At 36.7% G+C, this 16898-nt stretch overlaps 3 protein-coding genes and 1 long non-coding RNA gene across 6 annotated transcripts in view; 1 reads left to right on the top strand and 3 right to left on the bottom strand.

Annotated features, from left to right (window-relative positions):
• Positions 1-1643: 1643 nt before the first annotated feature.
• Positions 1644-5444, top strand: LOC129574598 (protein sine oculis). The gene is made up of 7 exons (XM_055456799.1): positions 1644-2234; positions 2421-2546; positions 2933-3215; positions 3510-3667; positions 3935-4064; positions 4403-4519; positions 5114-5444. The coding sequence occupies exons 1-7, from the start codon at positions 2024-2026 to the stop codon at positions 5226-5228; spliced, it is 1140 nt and encodes a 379-aa protein (XP_055312774.1). The 5' UTR covers positions 1644-2023; the 3' UTR covers positions 5229-5444.
• Positions 5445-5675: 231 nt separating this feature from the next.
• On the bottom strand, positions 5676-8123 carry LOC129574599 (hydroxyacylglutathione hydrolase, mitochondrial). Of its 2 annotated transcripts, XM_055456800.1 has the most exons (6): positions 7867-8123; positions 7547-7661; positions 7110-7225; positions 6905-7026; positions 6273-6729; positions 5676-5987 (listed from the first exon to the last, which is right to left on the bottom strand). In XM_055456800.1, the coding sequence occupies exons 2-6, from the start codon at positions 7611-7613 to the stop codon at positions 5844-5846; spliced, it is 906 nt and encodes a 301-aa protein (XP_055312775.1). In that variant the 5' UTR covers positions 7614-7661; positions 7867-8123; the 3' UTR covers positions 5676-5843. The 2 variants fall into 2 exon arrangements, with proteins under 2 accessions (XP_055312775.1, XP_055312776.1); XM_055456801.1 differs by lacking the exon at positions 7547-7661.
• Positions 8124-9359: 1236 nt separating this feature from the next.
• LOC129574661 (uncharacterized) lies at positions 9360-10485 on the bottom strand. The gene is made up of 3 exons (XR_008688720.1): positions 10267-10485; positions 10023-10196; positions 9360-9934 (listed from the first exon to the last, which is right to left on the bottom strand). It is a non-coding gene; the product is annotated as an uncharacterized LOC129574661 (long non-coding RNA).
• Positions 10486-11866: 1381 nt separating this feature from the next.
• Positions 11867-16898, bottom strand: part of LOC129574737 (proteasome-associated protein ECM29 homolog) — a 34492-nt gene continuing 29460 nt past the window's right edge. For both annotated transcript variants that reach the window (XM_055457133.1, XM_055457132.1), the window contains exons 7-15: positions 16510-16881; positions 15917-16447; positions 15523-15826; positions 15147-15330; positions 14280-14934; positions 13742-14203; positions 13494-13634; positions 12341-13394; positions 11867-12236 (exon numbers count right to left, since the gene is read on the bottom strand). In XM_055457133.1, coding sequence (XP_055313108.1) covers positions 12034-12236; positions 12341-13394; positions 13494-13634; positions 13742-14203; positions 14280-14934; positions 15147-15330; positions 15523-15826; positions 15917-16447; positions 16510-16881 — 3906 coding nt within the window. In that variant the 3' untranslated portion in view covers positions 11867-12033. The remainder of the gene's footprint in view (positions 12237-12340; positions 13395-13493; positions 13635-13741; positions 14204-14279; positions 14935-15146; positions 15331-15522; positions 15827-15916; positions 16448-16509; positions 16882-16898) is intronic.

Raw genomic sequence — 16898 nt, 5'->3', positions numbered from 1 at the left:
CACACACACACACACACACACACACACACACACACACACACACACACGAAAAAAAACACAATGGTGAAGCGGTTCTAAGTGCGAAGTGACATAAATGTTGGCGATTCCAAGGAATGTGATGAATTTCTTATGAACTATTTTACATTGCGTCGATGCCACTCGCAATTAGAAACTGTGCTCTAGTTTAAAAAAAAAAGAGCAGAAGCCATGTGCAGACATGTCAGCAGATTTTATTTTTTCGTTCCTTTGCATATTCTATTTATACGCCAGATTGACGCCTTAGATCGAATTCAACATCTCACTCTGTTTGCCATTGTTTTCGTGTCAATTTCATAGAGAAACATTTTTTTGCTCAACACAAAACATAATGCTCAATTAATTCAATTCGCGTGGAATAAAAATATTTATTGTTAGCGTAATTTTCATTGGAAAAAGAAGCAACTATAAATTGCGAGAGCAAGTGTCAAATGATATAGACCATTTAAAATTGAAAATGAGCCATGTCTGTGTCTCTCACTCGCGTTGATGGCAAAAGATCCAGGGGAGTGTGATTGGTTGGGAGTGGCTGTTACCATGTGATTGTGCCAATTTTGTTATATCGCTATCACTCCCTTGATACCGCTCTATCTCCACATTGCTGCTCTGTCCCTCTGTCTCCATTGCCGCCGCTCTGCCTCTATACCGCTCTGTCCCTCTGCCGCTCGATCTCCATTTGTCTCCCTCGGCACATTTCATAGGTGGTTGAAATCAATTTTTGGAGATCCAGTTGCTAATAGAAACTTATCCAATTTCGCATCGACATTGTCGATAAAGCGGACTTGCATACCGAAGACACAAGTACATTCCAGTAATGTTTCACACTGAGGAATTGGAATAGCAAAAAGGAGTTGCTCTGCGCTGTCGAAATTGGCAAGAAATCCTTATTCCTCGTTGCAATCACAATTCTCAAGCACATTGTCGAGAGACAACAATTGAAACCAAAAACAAAAAGTGCAACAACAACGATAACAACAACATTGAAATAGGCGGAGCCATAGCATTGATTTTGCGCAGGAAAAACCAATGCCCTGTTTGTGCTATCGCTTCGCAATGCGAGAGAGGATGGTATGCGTGTGTCTCAGTGATCTAACATAACGAACGAGTCGAATAGAATGTTGTTGATGGAAATCCAGCCCCTCTTGCCATTTGCAATCGAAATGATCGCTGCAATGAACAATAAAACAGGGACAGGAAAAAAAGAAATGAGCACACACAATTCATTCGAATTTGCTGTGTGTTGTTGCCTTGGTTGTTTTGTGTGTTATTTCGGCTGTCGCATCTCCGATTTCACATTGGCAGAGCCCTTTTTTTTCGGTTGTGCTGTTTGTGATTTTGTGTGTGAGTTTTTCACACATGTTCATCGACTACAGTTTAATCGCCTATAAGAGGTTTCATATTCGTATTGTGGGTTGAGATATACAGTGGTGTGTTTTCTACGACTGGCGCTGCTGCTGCTGGTGCTGCTGCTGTTGCTTGCTTTTCTTCTTCTCATTCTCTTGCTCAAATAAACAATTGCAGTGTTTTTTTTTGGCTCTCCGCTTTCACGTTCCTTTCGCCTCATTTCAGCTGGACTTTACAATCAACTGGTTGGTTGTGTTTGCCTCAGAAGGCTTTAGGATCTCATACACTGTACATGCCGTTTTTCGTTCGTTGCTTTTTTTTATTTTTTTTTAAATCATACAACAACGACGACCACGACACATGGAACAATTTTTTTTTTCAATGCAATACATTCGATTTAGTGTTTAAATCGAAAAAACCTTCTTTTTTTTCGTTCGCAGAAAGTGTGATTCAGATTTAAAATTCAGTGACACACAGTTTGAATCTTCTTAGGAAATAGTTTTGTACAAATTTAGTGAAATAAGTGTGAGCAAGCAGAGCCGCTCATGTGCGAGTGATTCAGTGTAATTGCCGTCTTAGGACCCCAGTGATTTTTTTTTTTTGATAAGAGAATAGAAAACAGACACACATTTGATTGGCAAAAATGTCGGCGATACATGCAATGAGCTCAAATTCAAACAGTCCTACCGATCCTCTGCGACATAATCTCAAAGTAAACGGTATCATCTCACAGAACAACACCAAAACAAATATGGTCTATTCGCCGTTGGCACTGGCCAACAATACAAATGTTAACAACAACAATAACAATAACCACATAACAAACAACAATTCAAATGCTGACAATTCGTCAGGTTGGTGACGGTTTTTTTTTTCTTTTCCTGTCTATCGATCGATCAATTTGACCAACAATAAAAAAAAAAGATCTGTTTGAAATATGAATATTCAAAACAATCACTTTGAAATATGATGATCTGCCGAAATTTGAGTGTCTTTTACTGATCAGTTGTATGTGCTTTTGTTTTTCTTGTCTCGTGCAGGCTATCGAAATAATATCACCCCAGAAAATTCAGCGCTGTGCAAAACCACACTTTTCTTTCCGGAAAAACAATTTCAAGCATTTCCCAACGACAAAATGTTCATTCGCAAAACAGAAAGTGATTTTGGTAAGTGCGACGGATTTTTTTTTTTCATGCATTTGATTGATAGAAGTGCGCGAGTTTCGTTTGAATGTGACAATGTTTTTCAACATTCCTTCGACATTTTATTAATGATTCGAAGTGCGATCGAATTGATTGGCTCGAAATGTAATGAAATATCGAGAAAAAAAATTGAAGAATTTTATACAAAATTCAGCAAAGTTTTAAAAATGAAGATGATCATTTCAAATTTTTAATCGACTATAGTTGATCAATGGAAATGAATGATAATGTTGTATTGTTGTTCGAAATAAATTGATGCCCAAATTTTGTGAATTTAAAATCCAGGATTTTTCTCACTATGAACATGTTTGATCGGAACTAAAATCGAATAATGAATGTGATTTTTATAGAAAACAGTCGATTGATCGAATCGATGTCGAATCGAGAGAGTGACAATCAATCACAAGCGTATGCTGTGTCCCCCTCATTGGTCCTATCGCCGAATGGCCAGTCAACGAGCTCATCGGGAATGTTCAATTCGGAAATGGGACGCAAAACACTCGATTTCAGTCCCGACCATATAGTGTGTCTGTGCGAAGCACTCCAGCAAAAAGGTGATATTGACAAATTGGCACAACTTTTGTACAATCTACCAAAAAACGAACTCGTTCGACCCAACGACAGTATTTTAAGGTGAGTTTTTTTTTTATTGGAATTTATATTTTAAGGTGCATTTTTATGGCGGCGGAAAAAGTGTTATTTTTCAAGGCTGCATATTCAGTCCTTAAATGGAGTGAAATGACTTAATGATAGCAATATTTAATGTTTAAATCATAAGAGAACCGTGAAATTTTTCATTTTCAGAAAAAATGGTTTGAATTTCATGCTCTAATTATTTTCTCCAAAAAAATTTTTAGTTTTTAGTTGGCAAAGATCGATTTATTCATTGTGACAATTTCTTTCCTTTTTCCTCATTTCCGTGAAAAGAGCGCGAGCAGTAGTTGCATATCATCAAGGTCTCTATCATGATCTCTACAAATTACTTGAGTCGCACTGTTTTTCCATAAAATTCCACAACGAATTGCAATTGCTTTGGTTCAAAGCCCACTACAAAGAGGCGGAAAAAGTGCGAGACCGTCGATTAGGTTTGTGGTTTTATTTATTTTTCTTCCTCTTCATTTGAAGAAAAAAAAATGGCTCTCTTTCATTTTGAACGATAAAATCTTTTTTCAATTGAATTTCAACGGAATTTTCGGTTTGAATTGAAATCAAGAGATATTGAAATCAAAATTCAAAGAAAATAATATTTTGACGAGCGAAAGATTTCTCGGGCCAAATCGAATAAAAAATTGCTGCTCGACAAACGAGATGAAAAAAAAAACTAATCGAATATGTGTTTTGGTTGAAATCAGGAGCTGTCGACAAATATCGCATACGAAAAAAGTATCCGCTGCCGAAGACGATCTGGGATGGTGAAGAGACGGTTTATTGTTTTAAGGAAAAAAGTCGAAATGCACTCAAAGATTGCTACGAACGGAATCGGTAATAAATGTTGACGTTTTATTGATTTTTTGATAAGAGTTGATGTGTTTATTAATAACTACAGCCACCCATAGCCGTTATATTTGCGTTGAATAACCTATTGATATTATGTTTTCAACTTATACCTTAATAGTTTCGATTGTTTGTGTCTGACTTTTGTTTTTAAATTCAAAATTGAAAAAAGAAAACAATCATTTAGTCTGCACCATTCAATTCTATTGAAATCGGCTGCAATTCCATAATCGTTTGCATCCATTGAAATGTATACGAGAGCAAAAAAAAGAGCAAACGTTTAACACTTGTTTCGATTTGTGTGTGTTTTTCTGTTGCGTGTTTAGGTATCCGACACCCGAGGAGAAGAAGTTGCTGGCGAAAAAGACTGGGCTAACGTTAACACAAGTGTCAAATTGGTTTAAGAATCGACGACAAAGGGATCGAACCCCGCAGAGCCGTTTGTGAGTATATTCAATGCTATTAAAATGTAACGTTATTTATGTGTATTTGAAACGGGCGATTTGTGTGCCACATGCAGAAAAAAATGGCACTTCCTCTAATGGGTCAATCAAATAAAAAATTTGTTCTCTTACACCGACCAAAAACCGAAAATGCGACACATGTTTTCTTCTTTTTCGTTTCACTTTTTTTCCCAAAAGAACACACTTTGGTCACTTAAAAGTGCGGCATTTTTTTTCTCTTGTTGAAAATATTTCCCATTTTCGAAATGTCCAGATTGCTTCTGCGGAAATTCATTGGAAAAAATGTGTGTAAAAAGCAATAATTTACTGTCAATTGACTTTTTTTATGAAAAATGATTGCCCATAAAATCTATGTCCCATTTAATAACCGAAGAAGACATTATCACAGAGGGAAAAAAAACAGAAGAAAACATTTTGCTTAATGAAGAGGATAGAAACCGAAATTAACTTATGAACAGAGAAACACTGAAAAATCGATGCTTCGAAGCGTGTGTTTACCAAATGAAAAAAAAAAATGTGTGCATTCTAAACGTTTTTTTTTCAAATCTGTGTGTTTTTTCTTGTATTTTCCAGGGATATGATACCAGTGATACCAAGCTCAGGGATAGACAGCAATTTTTCACGGATTTTCACCCATGGCAATTATCCGCATGCCTCATACGCAAATGAGGATGTCTACAGTACATAAGCTGCTCATAGCACAGCACACAACCACCACACACACACACACACAGACTGGCCAAAGAGTTTCGCCGCATCCAAATGAAACGACACACAAAACAAAACAAAAAAAGAAATAAAAACAAACAATTCCTCGAAACAAAACAATTATCCGTTATCATTTGTGGTGTGAATCAAGTTCTCTTCTGTAATAAGTTTTATTAAAACAACCAAATTGCATTTATTTTCGTGTATTTTTATTTTAAAACAAAAAAGAAACAATTGAGGAAGAATATTATAATTCGAGTAACAAATTTTTTTTTAGATTAGAACATGTGCAAAGAGAGAGAGAGAGAGAGAGAGAGAAAAACGGAGTTACGATTTTAAAAACGTATTTCAAATTTAAAAATAAAAAAATAAAGTGAGAATGGCTAAATGAAAGAAGAATCAATATAAAAAAAACGATTGTATCAAATACTTTTTGGAATAATGTGCATTTTATTCTCTTTTTTTTCGTGCTTTTGCTCATTTCCATGCGCTGGAAAAAAAAAAAAGGAAAAGTGTGTTTTTGAAAGGAAATTGATGTGATAACAGAGAAACATTGATGTTTGTTCGTTGCGGTTTTTGTTAATGAGGTTTTGTGTTAAGCCTTAAAATTATCCTTTTCCTTTCGAATTGCAGCCATCGTTGCGACTTCGTCTGTTTTGCCGGTATGCTGTTGTACACTTGATTGATTGACTCGCATAAATGGGTTGATCAATTTCTCATCGCCAATAGTTGACGGCACCTGCAATTGCGAACAAGGGAAAAAAGGGTGAAAGGAAGACTATCAATGATCCACTTTCGCTAATTAATCCACGGTATTAGTTGATTCGATCAATTCATCAAGTAAATCCACTGATTTATCAATCAGTGCACAGATTTAAATTTGATTCAATTCGACCATTGTTAGAATTGACAGTCAAATTTGATCAACTTAGAGCCATCAAGACCTTGAGATTGGCCATGGCCTTCCAAAAATCAAATTTTTTAATTCAATTGAATTTTAATCCATTTCAAGTAGAAAATTTACCGTTGGTATGTTATCAGTGCGCATTTTTTTGGCCCACTCGATTTTCTTGACAATGTCTTGGTTCGAAGGTTCAACATGTTTTGCGAATGCCAAATTTTGCAGCGTGTACTCATGGCCGCAGTAAACGTTTGTATCATTCGGAAGAGCAGACAGTTTACCGATGAGCGCCGCATGCATTTGCTCGGCATTACCTTCGAAGAAACGACCGCATCCGCCTGAGAACAATGTGTCACCAGTGAAAACGGCACGTTCACCATTCGGCGAATCAATGTAGTAGCAAATGTGTCCTGTTGTATGGCACGGTGTGAACAGACAACGAATCGTTAAATTGCCCAAACGAATCTCATCATCTTGCTTGACTTTGTCCGTCAATGCACCGATGCGATCGTCACCACCGTACACTTTCAACGACTTGTTGAACTTTGAGACCAGTTTTTCATTTCCGCCAGCATGATCCCTATGGAATAAAGATAGAAAATAGGGTTCAAATAGAATCATGACAAAATTGTTATCATTTCCAAATGACTCAACGGAATGTTTCGAACGGTGTGAAAATTTCGATTGAAAATGTGATATTTTGATTAAAAATATGATGAAATCCTCTTCTTTTATCTAATAAAACAATTACGTACCAATGATGATGGGTGGTCAACACCGATTTCAATTGAACTGCTTGGTCTGAAACAGCTGTTAAAACCCGCTCCGGATCGACTGGATCGACAATGGCAGCCTCTCGTGTCTCATTATCGATAATCTAATGTGTTACCGAAAGAAAAAATGGTTCGAATCATAAATCCATCGAATAATTGCAAAAAAAATTCCATATGATATACCCACCAAGTACATGTAATTGTCTTGTAGAGCTGGTAGAATTTCGACGCTAAAATCCGTCATTTTGATGAATTGTGTGAGACTGTGTGACCCTCGAATGCCAACTGTGCGCCACGCTTGAACTGAATTTTAATGCAATAAAGCGAATAATGAACAATCAAATGAGTTTAGTTGAACAAAATCAATGCAAAAAAAAAAAAACTGGCAAAAGAGTCATGTGCAAATTGACACAAACACAACAATAAAACAGAAGACAAAACACACAGAATTTCTTTATCAAATCAAAATCAAAATCAAATGATCAATTGTTGACAAAATAAAGAAAGGAACAACAAAAACAAACAGAACACATTGATATCATGTTGTATCACGGATTCACTGGTGTATTTGATAGAATTGTTTTTTTTTCTTTCTTTTTTTGTGCGGTTTCGGTTTTTGCTTACATTTAAAAAAACAAGCTGTTAACGTTGTGGCCACGGAATTCGACACTAAGCCGACGAGATGCGACATTGAATTTGGATTTGTGTTTTGTTTTTCTTTTTTCTATTGGAAAATTGCCTAAAAAAAGGTAGTATTTAAAAGACACATGAACGATTTTTGATTGTTTCTTTCGGTTGTTTGTGAAATGCTCTAGCGAAATTGACACTTTTACGCAGCCGATAAAATAAATTAAGAAGAAGAAGAAGAAGTAAAATAAAATGTAACAGAGTAGAAAACCGACAGACTTTCGATTGTTGTCGATATATATGTTCAAGTGCTTTACCTTAACTGTTTGTGATTTAATGCTATCTATTCCATTTAATTCACTCAGCAGCGGAGCACAATATCGAAAGCTGAATGGACGGAATAATATATAATAGCCGAGCAATGCGATGAATACTTTTTTTTACTGTGTTTTTTCTCTCTCTTTTCTCTCGGCAACGTAGTTGTAACGAATAAATATGCCGCAAAACAACACCTTATCTTGGTAATCGTACGCAAACACACGTCGCATCCAATGTATGTCACCGATTAGATATAACTGAGCATTGCTGAATGCTCGCGCTTTGACAGTGTGTGCGTCGTCGTAGTTGTCGTCGTTCGTCGTTTGACAGGTCTGAGGTTTGACATTTGAATGTACAATAACCTGAAAGTTTTTACAGCGTTATATATAGCAATATGCTCCAGATCTTTTTGAGACCGATGTGTTTTTTTAGAATGTTACGAGCGAACTTTTTTGTAACGATGGAAAGGGAGTCGCATGTCTTTTTACACCGTTTGGTCTGTTTTAATATGGAACACCGTTGACTTTGGTTTTTTTTTATATGGAAAATTGTTGACAAAAACCGTTTAATTTTAACTTTGGAAGTGAATTTGAATGGAAAAACCGGCACCGTGCAATTCAATGTTTTATTTTGATTGATATCATTGGGTTTTTTGAATTCTTTTCATTTTTTTTACGAATTTTGTTGTTAAAAGTGAAAAGAAAATTATACAAAATGCGAGACTTCTGGTATTAATGCTCCTTTGTAGTATCGTTCTCACTTCGACTCACGCACAAAAATCGCTTCAATTTTATTGACTTGTTTATTCGGAACGTGACTTTACCAATGGTGAATTACCATTACTGAATGGCAAAATAATTATTTTCAGATTTAAATCTGATTGTATTTATCTCTATCCAGTAAATAATTTTAAGGAATTTCCTTTCAACACTCAATAGCTGGGAGAATTGAAATAATCCATTTGTATCAATAGCAAAAAAAAAAAATCAACGGCAGTTTTCAATGCATACACCAATTTATTTCAGTATTAGTTTCTGATGCAGTCACAATTTGGTAGAGAAATGGTATAGGTCATAAATTATATTTGTCTCACCATTTAAACACACACATGTTTTCTCAAATCATTGGTTAAAAGACCCATTGAAACAGAGCCGTTAAAAAACGCCGAATAAACGTTTTTTTCTTCGTTTTCCTATGCGTTATTTTGAACTGTCCAAACAGAACACTACATACGGCTTTTTCATCATCATTTGCGGTATTTGTCGAAACGATTGTAAACCCTAATTTCAGGTAAACATTTTCTTGGTTCTTTTAATCATTTTTTTAATATTTCCCAAAATAATCAACTGGCTGTTTAGTCAAAATAGTTACACATGGAGTAAGGTTCATGTGATGGTATATGGTTAAACCTTTCAATAACAACAACAATAAATGCTTAAAGAATCTTACCATCCTTTGGTGTTTGATGCATTTTAAGAAAAATCTCGCAACATTTCCTCCAAATCATAACCTCTCGAGAGCCAGGTCTTGAGTCTTCCTATTCCTGTCATATTCTCCCCTTTTTTTAAGGAGATAGAAATGAATTTAGGAAGACTCGGCTCATTCATACGCTGCACGTGACCAAATTCTGGCCACTAAACCACCCCAATCTAGACGTTGTTGCTACCACATAAAATAAACATACGTTAAAATCGGTGTATTTTTGCCAGCCCGATCGTGCATCGTTTAACAGCAAACTGTTTGTGTTCAGTGCTGTACATCTAGCGCTATGTATGCGCTTATATATGGACATCGTACGTAGCTCTTTGTCACATTAAAGTTTCACCAGGAAATGATGATATATCAGCATTTTCACAGAGCCAAGTCCAAATTACATATTTTTGTATGTTTAAACCCATTCTTGTAGGTGTTGGAAAATATTTTAATTCGTTTTGTTCACGGTTATTTTTACTCGCACCATCTTGATTTCGCCAGGTTGTTTTTCTATGGCCGCTATGATGCGCTCTTTTCGGAAATATTGCCCATACTTTTGAGGATTAATTTCCATGTCCAAAAACCACTGACGACCTGTGTAACGTATAAATTGAACGCATTAGTTTTACTCCACCCAGAATGTGGATCCCAAATGAGAATGAATGAAGAATATGGTCATCACCTATGGTTAAGCAGCACATTCAAAGCAAGATAGAGTCCGCATAATTGAACTCAATATCTTTTTCAAAACAGATCAATTTGACTAGCGTGACACAAATATATCCACACAAAATCGGCACCGCGCCACAGAGTATTTTTCTTATGGAAAAAGGACTGCCAATGGTGCATTTGGATGCTGTAATGAAAAGTTAAATAGAATTTTATACATTTGTTACATTTTTTTTTTTCAAGTCTAAATAACAAACCAAATAAGCAGCTAGTGTAGAAAACCAGTAGGAAAAGCTCGGCATAGTGATAAGGTGATTTAGCCTTAATGTTCCAGTTATCAGGAAATAGCGGCAATGTTAGCAATACAATTGCGCTAGCTGATGATGCAGATTGTGCGAAAATGTGGAACATAAATAGATGTCCAGGATAGTGTAAAAATCGGATAAAGCCACAGTTCGACTGATTTTGCACACATGGATGAAGGATTGATTCTTTTCTGTTTTTTTTTTCTGAGAAAGTGAAAAACAAACAACACACAATGAATATTGCGCATGAATTTTCCTTCGAATTAGTTACTTACCCCGTAAATTTTCCATAGACAAACCGAGATAACCGATGTGTAAAACCGAGATATGGACACGTATATTTTTGATCCAATGTGTAGAAAAATTATATGCAGCCATTAAAAGGATCGTAGATTCGGAAAATTCTTCGAGAACGGAAAGATTATAATCATCAGAATTTATATCGGCATCTGAATGAATTTTCATTGTATTGTTAGTAATCTCCGTTCGATTGCAATAATTTTTGGACTCGAAATTCAAATCTGCACGATTCACAATGGGCGGTATGTCCATCATCAAATGAAAATACGTAAAAATGGACAAAATACCGATGAATTTATAGATGACCATAGTTGCAAAGTGATAGTATTTGTAAGTTCGGATAGTTTCTCCGTATGCCTCCACAAACATCAGAATAAACACTGTAAAATGCAAAATTCGGTTAAATTTTCCTAAAATGTTCGTTAGTTTACATGGAAATACATGTAAGAGGTACGATTGCACACCATGTCATTTGAAATGGATTGGACTCGATATCATTCCATTTTGCGGGCTAAAACATAAGGAAAATAAATATAAAACTCACTATGAAACATGTGTCCTTGAAATTCATTTTATACATTACCCAATCGAAAATATTCTTCCCCAATGTAATTATGGGCATGGTAAACAGAATTACAAATATGCGACGTTTTAAATGACACATAGCATTGTAAATATCACAATTGTAACCACAAATGTTTCCCATCAAATTCGTCACTTTGATGCTTTGAATATGCAACAAATTGAGAGCGGTATACTTAACTACTAAAAGAAAGCTTGAATGCAATTAATAATACGCATTCACTTGCAAACATTAACAGTCTATCTAAGAAGGATGCAAGTGCGTATACAATATACATTGCACATACAAATCCATTCACATATGCACGTATGAGCACGATCCAGGGAATTAATACGAAATACAGGGTGCTCAAACTCTGTACTACATAACAAAATTTATATATGAAAATTTATCATCCCTTACAGATGTGCGCGAACTCAAATATTCGAGCCCAGGTTAAATTTATTTTTGTCCAATGGAAGGGAGTGTCTGCAATTTGGACATTGCAGGATTGCGTAAAAGTCAAACTTGTAACATACAAACCAACCACCATCATCCAACCACCATCGCTTTACCAAATTCTACTTTTCAAAATGTGAAATTGAGCTGAGAATTTTGGAAATGTAAAGAGAAGAGAATTCGAGAAACAAAAACCCGGTACCGAAAATGAATGTCAATGAAAAGTTTCTGTTTTTATTAAAATTAAGTTTCATGTTATGATTTTTATTGTTACAAATGACAAAAGAAATCATTACAAATTGCGAGAGATTTACAAAATTTTTTTAGTATATGAATATCCCACTGTCTGGTCTTACTCTCACTTCAGTCCACGTGCGGATCGAAAAAATCGTTTAAATTTAGACATTCTTTAGTTTATCTTCGATATCCTTCAGTCGAATCTTAATTTCAGGCGCGTTGTCACGTTGAAGTTTCACCAGAATTTCGTCAAACGTTCGTTTCAACATAGCCAATTCGTGTGCAGACTGCTTTTCAATCAGCCGATTTGAAAGGGTTAGTAGTATATTGAGCGCCTCTTTCTTCAAGCCAGTGTGTGGAATGCCTGTAGAAGATAAAAAAAAAAAATACGTTCTTCAGTTTTTAATTTTCTTTTTTGACGTTTGGAACAAGAGAAAAAAATCCAAATTCCCAAAAAAGAGCCCTTACCTGATACCGAAACCACCGCAGACAGAATATCTTTGCAGATTTTATCCAGAATTCCTTCATTCTCATCGATTTTGAATTTCTTATCTGGTGCACTCTCAACGCTGGCTTTATTTGAAGTTTCCAGAATCTTCAATCGTTCAACGAATTTTCCGAGTGCAACGAGCAATGCCAATTGAACTGGCCGTGTGTTATTCTGTAAGCACTGAACACATCGTTCAACAAACATCAGCTGGTACTTTTGTTGCGTTTCCAGCGAATGGGCGGGCCATGCTTTGCCGAGAGTTTCGCAAACGGTTTCTTTCAAATTGATGAAAATCATTGCGCGTTTGTTTCGCTCATCGGACGATAAATTCTTTTCTTCATCATCACCGGTAACTGAAGCCAAGTCCTTTTTATCAATTAAATACCAAATCATGTTGTATAAATCCTCGAATCGATCCTCTTGCAAATGCTCCAATACATCACCGATGGCTTTGAGTGCATGCGTTCGATAGATGGGCTCTTCTTTGTTACACTCTTTCATGACGGCATCAATAATTTGCTGATGAATTTGTGAATCATCCTTCTTTAAACCATCACAAAGGCTGGCCAACGCTTCAAGCAAACGCTCTTTTCCTTGAAATGTTCGACCACTGACTGCTTGCAGCAAAGCGTTTATCAGTCGATTTCGTTCGGCATGATCTAAATTTTTACCCAAGCGAGTGGCAATCGTGTTAATTGCATTCGCACCTTGTGCCTTGATACTCCACGATGAATCTTCTAGAGATTTCTCCAACATTGGCATTATCGATTCAAGATTCATTCGAATACCAGCATCACCTGGACTTACATCAATCCACAGCTCCTTCCATGATTCAATTATAGTTCGATTGTCATCGTTCACTTGCTCGTGCATCGCAAAGAATATTAACGGCAAAATGTGAGCCGAATAATCCTTAAGCATTTCTTGATGACGCTTGTTTACGCTTGAAATTGTCTGCGGAATCCCCTTGTTTGATTGGTTTTCAAAGTAAAATTCGGTCAATTTGGTGAATAAACGGATCACAGATTGTTCCTGGTGTTGAGAGTATGAAGAAAGAGTGAATTATTATCGAAATTGCCCAAAATGATCAAATACTCGAAATGTTTGCTATTAAATCGAATAAAAAAATACCTTTGCAATTCCGATCAAATGACCCATTGCCGATGCATAGTACTTGCGCACGATATTATTGCGATCTTTTAGACCACTGAAACATGCACTCAAGTACTTCCCGACCAACGGTTGCATTTCTTTTTGGAATCGAATGGTAACCTACAAATGAAATGAAACATTTGTGTGAGTCGAAGAAAATGGAAACATTTTTTTCTCACTTTTCTTTCATCAAATCACCATCAACCTAATGACGAGATAACCCTTACCAAGCAAACAAAATGTGCGCATGCAATTTTCGTGCCCAAATTGACGGCGATTTTCATCAGTTCAACGATATTCGGTGTCATCTTTTCCAATGACTCGTAATTGATGTATCGAATGCATTTGGTAAGTGTTTCGGTCGAATGATGCTGTTTGGCCACTTCAGCCCGAGCCGAATCGACCATTTCTTGTGCGTCTGCATTTCCACCCAATTGGTTTGACATGTACGACAATTTCGGTACTTCCAATTCACCGGTGGCTTTCAACAAGCATGGAACTAAAATCTGCAAATGAGGCGTTAGCAACGATCCAGAGGAGTCTATCAATTCTGACAATGTTTTCATCGACAATGAACGAATTTCAGCCACAGTGTGCGTTATTCCCACATTCAAAAGAACTGGCATCACTGTGGCCGCAACGATTTCACCCGCTTTTCCGTTATTGGTTGATGCGGCAACGATGCAAATCTGAAAAGAGAAGAAACACGTTTAAAATATCGAAAAAGTCACAATGATATCAATCAAATCTAAAACAGTTTCTTACTTTGCTCAATTGCTTAGCTGTGCCTTCGGCGGCTAATCGGGTGCCTTCGTGCACATCGTCCATCACACGGAATAATTGTGTCCAGAGTTTGTGCAGATCTGGTTCGCTGCATTGAATTTCATCGTTGCCAAGTTGCAATGAATGATTTGAGTTTTCGGCATCATCAACATCCATTTTTGCATTATCCGTTTCACTACCTCCCGCTTTCACCGATGATATAACACGATCATGGTATCTCAATTTTAGGCCATTCGAACGTTTGATCAAGTCACGGACAGCCAAACAACATGCAATTCGAACACGCCATTCAACATCAGTTAGATTCGTGACCAACTCATCAAAAATGGCCCAGTAGTATGTTTCCACCGTTTCCTTTGAATCGCTTACAATCGAATCCCAGATCGAAATCATTGAGTGCTGAATTTTTGGCGTCGGATCATATTTATAGCGATAGAGACGCGGCACGATCTTTTCCAAGAATGGCTTCATTTGATCTTTGGCTCCTTTTGAAATCGATTTCAAACCAAATGCCGCACCAAGCTTACTATTCCATGCCGCATTGTGATTGGCCAACTGCATGAATTGATAAATCATTTCCGGCTTATTGAGATCGGACGCAAGACTACAGAGTTCTTTGTACGTTGTTATGTTGCCACTGTTGAGGAAAAAAGAGATAGGAAAACGATTTAAAAAAAATGGAATTGAATCGAAGAAATTAAAATGATGTGAAAAAGTTGAGGCGAAAATTAAATTGAAAAATACAATCGAAAAGACAATTGAATAAAAGTTTTATGAAAATGCTGCATTAATCAATGTCTTTCAATTTTTATGACGATCAAAAATCGTAACTTAGTAAAATAAATTTACCCAGTTGGCGTTTTGCCCAAAACTCCTTCTTCAAACAGTTTTGTATCTTCCGTGACTTGTGTGACTTGTCGTTTTCCGCCCAGTAATTGATTCAACAATGAATTGGCCAAATCACCTTGATTCTGCGCTTCGGACAGTTCATAAACTAAGCCAAGTCCTCGTGATGCAACATCTTGTACAAATTCTGAAAAAAAAAACGTTAAATTTTAGTTAACTTCTCTTCAATGAAACGTTTTAACTTCATTCAAAAAATTCGCTCTTCAAAATGATGTGTAATCTTTGTTATCGATACTGTCGGTAAGTCGTTTGCCGAGAACACTTCCCAATGTGTCTGTTCTTCAAATTCAATTCATTCCCTATTTACACTCAAACTTACCACTATCGTCAGATAATAGCTCGGTGAAAGCATATTGAAGGATGTCCTTGCGTTTATAGATCGATGGTCGTTTTGAACAGTTCTTGATGAGAGCCAATAGCCAAATGCCGGTAGAGTGTCGAGACGCTGGATTTGGATCGGCCACCATTTGTATGATGCTGCTTAAAAATTCGTTGAAGCACTTGTCATCGCAGTATGGATTCGGTTTACCATCACTGATTTCCTCGCCTTCATGAATTTCATGACCCAACACCGTTAACACGATACTTTGTGCGATGGCTATATTCAATGCTGCATCCTTGGTCTTTGAAGTGGACAAAGACATTTAAAGACATATTTTGGAATCAAGAAAAATAGAAATTTTTGTGAGAATCAAATAAAAGTTTCCACAAACCAATTTAATCATTTTGGTGAACGCGTTCAGATTTCCTTGTGTGAAGTAGGCACCGTCACCGATGGCCAAATGGCCAATACAATGTGCAGCTTCTTCTCGAATCTTTGGCCGTGAATGAGCACTCTTCAATAAAAATAGAATTTTTTGTGCCACAAATGCTTTGCTATACTCATTTGCATCGCCGTCCACATCCATTTGCTCGTCAGCATTATAAGTTGAAGTGGATGATGTCGACGAGCCGGCAGCTGCGTCGCCGGATTGATCGGGCAATGGTAATTTGATAACCGAACCAATTAAGGAAATACCATTGATAGCAGCCGACACCAGCAATGGCTGCTGATCCGCCAAATGATCGATTAACAAAATTACGACTTGTTTCAATTCCGCCCAATTGGATGTCACCTTCTCATCGAGCGTTCCCGACTTTTGCCATGAATCAATCTTACGATGTAAAGCGTGCGATAGAGCCAACAAACTGCCATGGCGATGCTCAATTTGACGTTGCGATAATGAATTCAAGACTTCTTTGATCTGAAAAATCAACACATTTTTTTTTTGGTATTGAAACTAGGTCGGCGTTAGAATATACTCACGTATGCATTAAACTCATCGAATGAGCTTCCAATGGCCCACAGAATTCCAATGCTTTGTGCCACCAAAATTCGAGTATATTCCGATACATCCTTCAATGCTAATGCAAAACTCTCCTGCAAATCGGAGCATTGCTGGGTCATCGTTTGCAATTCGGCATTTAATAAATCGTAGATGCAAATCAATTCGACATTTCCACGTTTCGCCACCAAAATCTGTTTCACCAACACCAAATACTTTTGAAGGAAATTCTCTTCGTTGGCTTCATAGTTTTTTTGAATGTATGCATTCAACTTGGCTACGAATTTGGAGCTGTTTGGATTCGATCGAACGCCAGCTGAATACCATAAACATAATCGTAAGTAGTCCAAAATCTGGAAATTAATTTTTT

The sequence above is a fragment of the Sitodiplosis mosellana genome, unplaced genomic scaffold (genome assembly GCF_009176505.1).
Source record: "Sitodiplosis mosellana isolate CC-2019 unplaced genomic scaffold, AAFC_SMos_1.0 Smas_scaffold_6165, whole genome shotgun sequence".
NCBI classification, from domain to species: domain Eukaryota; kingdom Metazoa; phylum Arthropoda; class Insecta; order Diptera; family Cecidomyiidae; genus Sitodiplosis; species Sitodiplosis mosellana.
This window is presented reverse-complemented; position numbering and strand designations above follow the sequence as displayed.